The 6,904-nt window shown below is 45.7% G+C and overlaps 2 protein-coding genes across 2 annotated transcripts; both read left to right on the top strand.

Moving 5' to 3' along the window:
• Positions 1 to 1,392: 1,392 nt before the first annotated feature.
• LOC147920789 (uncharacterized) lies at positions 1,393 to 3,236 on the top strand. The gene is made up of 3 exons (XM_087501228.1): positions 1,393 to 1,841; positions 1,904 to 2,454; positions 2,554 to 3,236. Exons 1-3 carry the CDS (start codon positions 1,393 to 1,395, stop codon positions 3,234 to 3,236), a joined length of 1,683 nt encoding a protein of 560 aa, XP_087357354.1.
• Positions 3,237 to 5,460: 2,224 nt separating this feature from the next.
• LOC147920788 (uncharacterized) lies at positions 5,461 to 5,997 on the top strand. Its single transcript, XM_087501227.1, has 2 exons — positions 5,461 to 5,550; positions 5,626 to 5,997. The coding sequence occupies exons 1-2, from the start codon at positions 5,461 to 5,463 to the stop codon at positions 5,995 to 5,997; spliced, it is 462 nt and encodes a 153-aa protein (XP_087357353.1).
• Positions 5,998 to 6,904: the final 907 nt, after the last annotated feature.

Genomic DNA, 6,904 nt, shown 5'->3' with positions numbered 1-6,904 from the left:
TGTAGGGCTGGTTACGAAGAGCTCGGAGGTTACCGGGTTCGCTACCCTGGCCGAAGCTGTCTACACGACGGTGTGACTTGAGAGAAGTCCGGTTGCATGCCTTTGTGGCTGTAACGCGGTTGTTCTAAATGGGGTGAAGGAGAGGAAGCATACCGGGCCCTAGAGATAAACTTGTTTAAAACTTGCGTGTTTTAGTACAAGTTATGTGTTGTTGTTGATGCATGTTTATGCATGTTAGTGAGAATTGCATGATAGCTTATTTGTTTAGCTCATTGTCTTCCGCATGCTATCTCTGGTAGTTGTGGTTGTTGTATGCTTGCGTGCATGTTGTTTGTTGTTGGGGTTATAGAGTTGGGGATTAACTCTCTGCAGGAACCCTGAGCTCACTAAGTAATCTTAGATTACTTATGATAAATTTTTGTGCTGCAGGTAACCCTAGAGGGAACTAGAGGCCGTGGTGAACGATAGGAAAACCGGAGTAGTTTTGTTTTTGGTGTCTATTGTAAAATACAAGTATGTTTTCTTTTTGTATCAAACTTTGGCTGTAGGCCTAGTGCAAAACTTTAAGACCTTCTGTTTAATCGGTTGTAATTAATGTTTTTTTTTTAATCAAAGTAATCGGTTTTATTTTAAACGGGCGAGTGGTACTGATATAGACTTTGTCCGAGTCGGCTCAACACACGGCACGTCTGTAGGGTTGTAAAGCCTTAAGGATAGGCCGTGTGGTCGGGAACCTTACCGATGGACTGGCCAAAAGGGTCTTGATTTGTTCTTGTACTCGACCGGACCGTCGATGAATGTTCCCATAGTAGCGTCCCGGTGCTGTCCGTGGTCCGCCCGACCATACGGCGGTTCGGGGGAGTTATAACGGTGGTATGAGAGCATGGTTATGATGCTATATATTACTCGTGTTTTCAAATTTTTCGAGTCAAAATGGTCGCAGTAGACACTTAGGATAATCCGGTTCGTTCATCACTAGGGGATTAGGTGGGATTAAGTAAACCCTTTGTTGATCGTGGATGCAGATGTCTCGTCAAGGATCTGAAAAGGATGGATCGACGAGCTTTTTGCCGGACACAGGGAGGGGTTCGAGTCAGCCGTTTGGTCCGGAGGAATGGGGTTCGTATCTTGGGGATGCCCAAGGGGAGGAATCGTTTCCAGGCATATTCGAGCCCAATATGTATATGCCTGAATGGGAGGTACCTGTCGAGATGCCGGGGTATACACCATCAAGTTCGACTTGGCACAACATACCGGAGGATGTGTATCCACCTGGTTTTCCACCGGTTGGCAGTTCACTACAATCCGAACCAGAATGTCTCAGGGGGAGACCTAATGCGTGAGGGAGGCTAGTGTACAGTGAATGTACCAGAGACCCAACAGAAACTTAAAATGATTCAAGAACTTCTGAGCCATATGATCCAGCAGCAGCAGCGGAACCAAACAAACCATTCGGTAGAGGATCCGTCGGATCACTTTTTAAAGTTGGTAACGATGATGAGGAACTTAGGTTTTCGTAAGTTTAAAGGAGATCCAAACACGGTGTTAGCAGACGCGTGGATGAAGGAATTGGAAACAAATTTCAAAATATCACGTTGTCCGGAGGAGTTTAGGAGGCCTATTGCGGTTAATTTCTTAGAGGAGGATGCCCGTGCATGGTGGGATAGCGTAGTTCTACGCTATCGGTACCAGTCTATATCATGGGAGATATTCAAAAGGGAGTTTGAGGAGAAGTACTTTCCACCAGAGTCGCGTTATCGATTGGAGAATCAGTTTTTGCGACTGGAGCAAGGTCCTATGAGTGTTCGAGCCCATGGGAGAATTTTTACAAGGCTTCGAAGGTATTTATACCAAGGAAATGACGATGAGTTAGCCATGGCCGGAGATTCTTTAATGGACTCAGGCCGGATATAAAGGGAAGATTGCATGCGGTGACATACCGAAGTGTTGCAGAAGTGGAAGAGAGAGCGGTTAGTGTTGAGGAAGCCATCGAGACGGAGAAAGAGATTGTGGCTCAGGAGAAAAAGGAGGAGCCAGTACAGCAGGATAAGACCGTGAATTTGCGGAAAGCAAAACATGGGTCAGGAAGGAATTGGGGCACAAACCGTGGTAAGCGTAAAATGAGTGCTAGCCAAGGAAGTCGTGCGGTGAGCAACATGGATCCTAGGGGATGCTATGTGTGCGGTCAGCTTGGACATTTTGCTCGAGCTTGTCCAACTGTGGAGGAAACGAAGGGTACCAATATGTCAACTGTCACATGTTTCTACTGTGGCGAGTTGGGACATTATGCGAACTCATGTCCATCGAAGCTGGCCAAACCGAACGCCCAAACTGTGAACCGTGCCCAGCAAGTGAAGGAACCCCCAGCGAAGAAGCAAGCAACCCAGTCGAATGTTTTTGCCTTAGGATTAGAGCCACCCAAACCTCCGCAGGCCGCGAAGGGCCCTATAACAGGTTTGATTGGGTTCTAACTCCTTTGTGATTTACTGGTTGTTTGCTTGTGTGTTTGGTTAGTTATTGCATTGCATTGTGTTATATGTGCTTTGCGTTTAGGAACATTACTTGTTAGCGGTAACCCCACACATGTACTGTTCAATTCGGGAGCGTCCAATAGTTTTGTGACTCCCGAAGTGGCTGACAAGTGGGGAGACTTGTGTGAGGAAGAGGTGAACATCAATGTCTACACTGCTGGTAATCAACCACCACTGAAGGCAAGAAGATGGTTCAGAGAAGTGTCGATAGTCTTGCAAGAGATCAACCTTCCGCTAAGTCCGTTAGTGATGCCGTTTGAGAGGTTTGATGCTATTTTGGGAATGGATTGGTTATCGGAACACCAAGCCCATATAGACTGCAGTAGGAGCAGATTTGTGTTTGAAAACAGAGGAAGGACACCCCTGGTTTTCAACGGAATTAGCCCGAGTAAAATGGCATATTTCGCATCGGCGTTGAGAGTTGGGAGATCGTTCGAAGAGGAGAACGTGTATTTAGTCACTCTAACCGCTGTGGGAGGAGATGACAGGGAAGGCATGGAGGTTGAGGACATTGTCGTAGTCAGGGACTACGAGGACGTGTTTAGTCCGTTAGAAGGATTGCCTCCGCCAAGGGACCATCCTTTTACCATAAATCTGGAGCTGGGAGCAACCCCAATTGCTAAGGCACCGTATCGTATAGCACCAGCGGAGTTAGCTGAACTCAAGACTCAGTTAGAGGACTTGTTGGAGAAAGGTTTTATTTGACCAAGTTCATCGCCATGGGGAGCCCCAGTGCTATTTGTCAAAAAGAAAGATGGAAGTATACGTTTTTTTGTATTGATTACCGAGGATTCAATAACATAACCATCAAGGACAAGTATCCGTTGCCACAGATTGATGAATTGTTAGATCAACTTAGAGGAGCAAGTTGGTTCTCGAAGATTGATTTAGCCTCTGGCTATCATCAAATTCCGATTGCGGAACAGGATGTGATGAAGACCGCTTTTCAAACGAGATACGGCCAGTATGATTTTGTGGTAATGCCGTTTGGGCTTACCAATGCACCGGCAACATTCATGCGATTGATGAATGAAGTTTTCCATGAATATCTGGATCGATTCGTGATAATATTCATCGATGACATCCTGATATATTCACGGAGTGCAGAAGAGCACGCAGAGCATTTGAGGAAAGTGTTGGAGAGACTAAGGGAGAAAAGGTTGTTCGCGAAGTTCAGCAAGTGTAAGTTCTGGCAAAGGGAAATTGGATTATTGGGGCACCGAGTTTCGGAGCAAGGCATGTCTGCCGACCCAGAAAAGATTGCCGCAATTCAAGATTGGCCAAAGCCAACATCCGTGTCGGAAGTTAGGAGTTTCCTAGGTCTTGCCGGCTATTATCGGAAATTCGTGAAAGGATTTTCATCTATTGCAAAGCCTTTGACACGACTTACGGGTAAAGGAGTTCCTTTTATATGGAACGAAGAGGTGGAAGAAGCTTTTGGAAGCTAAAGGGGGCATTGACCACAACACCAGTGTTAGCCCTACCGGAGCCAAACCAACCATATTCTGTGTTCACGGATGCATCAAGAGTTGGTGTTGGATGTGTTTTAATGCTAGGGGATAGAGTGATTGCCTATGCATCCCGACAGTTAAGGAAGCATGAGGAGAACTACCCCACACATGACCTAGAAATGGCAGCCGTGGTGTTTGCATTAAGGATATGGATATCCTACTTGTATGGAGAAGTTGTACAGGTATTTACGGACCATCAAAGTCTTAAATACTTGTTCACGCAACAAAATCTCAATTTGCGTCAGAGAAGGTCGATGGAATTCATTGCCGATTATGATTTGAAAATCCAGTACCACCCGGGTAAAGCTAATGTGGTAGCAGATGCACTAAGTCGAAGAAAAGCAAAAGTTGGTGCTGAGAAGGAGGTGGAGTTCTTAGCTGATGAATTGAAGAAAGTAAGGCTTTTAGCCTTAGAGGGAGAGTCCAATGAGCCGTTGGGTTTACAAGCTGTAACTCAAGCGAGCCTGTTGCATCAAATCCGGGAAGAGCAACCCAAGGACAAAAACTTAAAGACATTCATCGAGGAATTGAGGAGTACAGAAGGACCGAATGCTAGTGGATACCACTTAGCAGACGATAGTACGTTACTCCTTAATGGGAGAATAACTGTACCTGATCGAAGTGGTCTGCGGGAGGAGATATTGAGTACAGCTCACAGCTCACCGTTGAGTATCCATCCGGTGAGCACCAAGATGTACAAGAATATACGGAGGTATTATCATTGGCCTGGATTAAAGAGAGCAGTAGCAAAATGGGTGAGCTAGTGTGACTCATGCCAAAGAATGAAGGTAGAACATCAAGTGCCAGCGGGATTGCTTTGCAACTTGCCCATACCGACGTGGAAATGGGATTCCATTTCGATGGATTTTATTACTGGTCTACCTACAAGGAAGGGAAGAGTTAACGATGCAGTTTGGGTAGTGGTTGATCGTTTAACCAAAGTCGCCCACTTGGTTTCGGTGAAGAGCACGGATCAAGCGCCAATTTTGGCAGAAAAGTTTATCGATGAGATCTTGAAGTTGCATGGAGTGCCTGCAAACATTGTTTCCGACCGAGATCCAAAGTTTGCATCAATATTTTGGCAGGATTTGCAGAGGGCTTTGGGAACTGATGTTCACATGAGCACCTCATTCCACCCAGAGACTGACGGACAGACGGAGAGGACTATCCGAACCATAGAGGATATGATCCGACTATGTGCATTGGAATGGTCTACAGATTGGGAAGGGAATCTGCCATTGGTTGAGTTTGCGTATAACAATAGTTATCACTCCAACATTGGCATGTCGCCATTCGAGGCGATGTACGGGAGACCTTGTCGAACACCTTTGTGTTGGACTGAAGTTGGGGAAAGGACGAGTTTCAATCACAAGTTGATTGATGAGACCACGGAGAAAGTCTAGTTTATTCAGGAGTGTATGAAGAAGGCTCAAGATCGCCAGAAAAAGTACGCCGATCGAAAAAGGCGAGAAGTGGAATTTGAAGTTGGAGATATGGTGTACTTGAAGGTAATACCGCAAAAGGGCAATGATTGATTTGGTAAAGTGGGAAAGCTTGTAGTAAGGTTCATAGGACCGTATCAGATTGAGCAAAGGGTTGGAGAAGTAGCCTACCGGCTAACCATGCCCGAGGTTATGCGACTGCATAAAGTCTTCCATGTTTCGCAACTACGGAAGCACATACCAGATCCTTACATGATTGTGCCCGAGCCCATCGAGGAGTTAGAGTCAAACCTCACGTATCCCGAAGGACCTTTTGGGATAGGGCAGAGAAGAACGCGGAAGTTGAAGAACAGGAGTATTCCACAAATCCAAGTATTTTGGGGAAGGCAGAACCGCGAAGTTATTACTTGGGAAGATGAAGATAGGATTCGCGCCAGGTATCCTCAGCTGTTCATCGGAGAAGATGAAGCAAGGCCATCAGAACCTTATGGAATTCGGGATGAATTCTATTAAGGGGGGGAGAATGTAATGACTTCGCCAAAGGGTAAAATCCAGAATGAAAATCCTTGGGCCAAGGACGTGCATCGGACACAAATGGGAAGGAAAGGAGGAGAGTAGCGGAATTACAGAAGTAATGTCTGAGAAATTCTGGACGGATCGGGAGATGGCCGATGGTGCATGTACCATGTACCAAGTGCCGTACCGTACGTATGTACACGGACGGACATAGCGGATGAACGCCGAACAATTTAGGAAGCGTATGGACGTGGACTAAGGGCGGAAGAGAATCCACTAAGAGAAGTGATTATTTTAATCAAAGTGGAATCCACACTAAGATTATTTTAATCAAGTGGAGTTTAGTGGGAGATTATTTAAATCTTGAAGAGATAATGGGGTTTAGTGGCCAAGTGTTGATGTTAGAAGCTCACACTTGTGAACTCGCATGCACTAAGAGGAGAAGAAGAACTCGTATGCATTGGTTGCTTCCACCGCCCAAAACTCTCTATTTAAGGGACCTCACTTCTCTCATTTTCGCACAAAGTTACAAGGGGTAAGGAGAGACTTTGAGAGAAAGAGTGAGCGAGAGAAAGAAGAGGTGGCGAGTTGTTAAGGAGAAGAAGAGAGAGTTCAAGACAAGACTATCGACCGCAAGTTGAAACGATAAGGAGATCGTTTTCAAACCAAGGAAGGGATCAGAGTGTGCCGTGAGAAAACTCAACAAAGGAGGCCGATCATTGCCAGTTTACAGTGAGTTCAGGCACATGTCTTGCCGGATTAGATGGAGAGTTGAAACTCCTATCTAGTGCGCGGATCTGCATGTTTATTTAGTTGCATGTTTTACCGGTTTAGATGGGGGAGTAAATACCACCATTTAGTACGCGGATTGCATGATTGTTGTGTTGCATGTTTTACCGGTTTA

Source organism: Camelina sativa, chromosome 19 (assembly GCF_030686135.1).
Source record: "Camelina sativa cultivar CO46 ecotype springtype chromosome 19, ASM3068613v1".
Lineage (NCBI taxonomy): Eukaryota > Viridiplantae > Streptophyta > Magnoliopsida > Brassicales > Brassicaceae > Camelina > Camelina sativa.
Note: the sequence above shows the minus strand (reverse complement) of the source record. Positions and strands in the feature narration are given on the sequence as shown.

Excerpts from the sequence above, each read along its gene's own strand:
- LOC147920788 (XM_087501227.1), top strand. The coding sequence starts at position 5,461 with ATGAAGAAGGCTCAAGATCGCCAGAAAAAGTACGCCGATCGAAAAAGG. Across the intron at positions 5,551-5,625 it reads GAGATATGGTGTACTTGAAG|ATTGAGCAAAGGGTTGGAGA; the intron begins GTAATACCGCAA and ends GGACCGTATCAG.
- LOC147920789 (XM_087501228.1), top strand. The coding sequence starts at position 1,393 with ATGATTCAAGAACTTCTGAGCCATATGATCCAGCAGCAGCAGCGGAAC. Across the intron at positions 1,842-1,903 it reads ATTTTTACAAGGCTTCGAAG|GCCGGATATAAAGGGAAGAT; the intron begins GTATTTATACCA and ends TAATGGACTCAG. Across the intron at positions 2,455-2,553 it reads CGCGAAGGGCCCTATAACAG|GAACATTACTTGTTAGCGGT; the intron begins GTTTGATTGGGT and ends CTTTGCGTTTAG.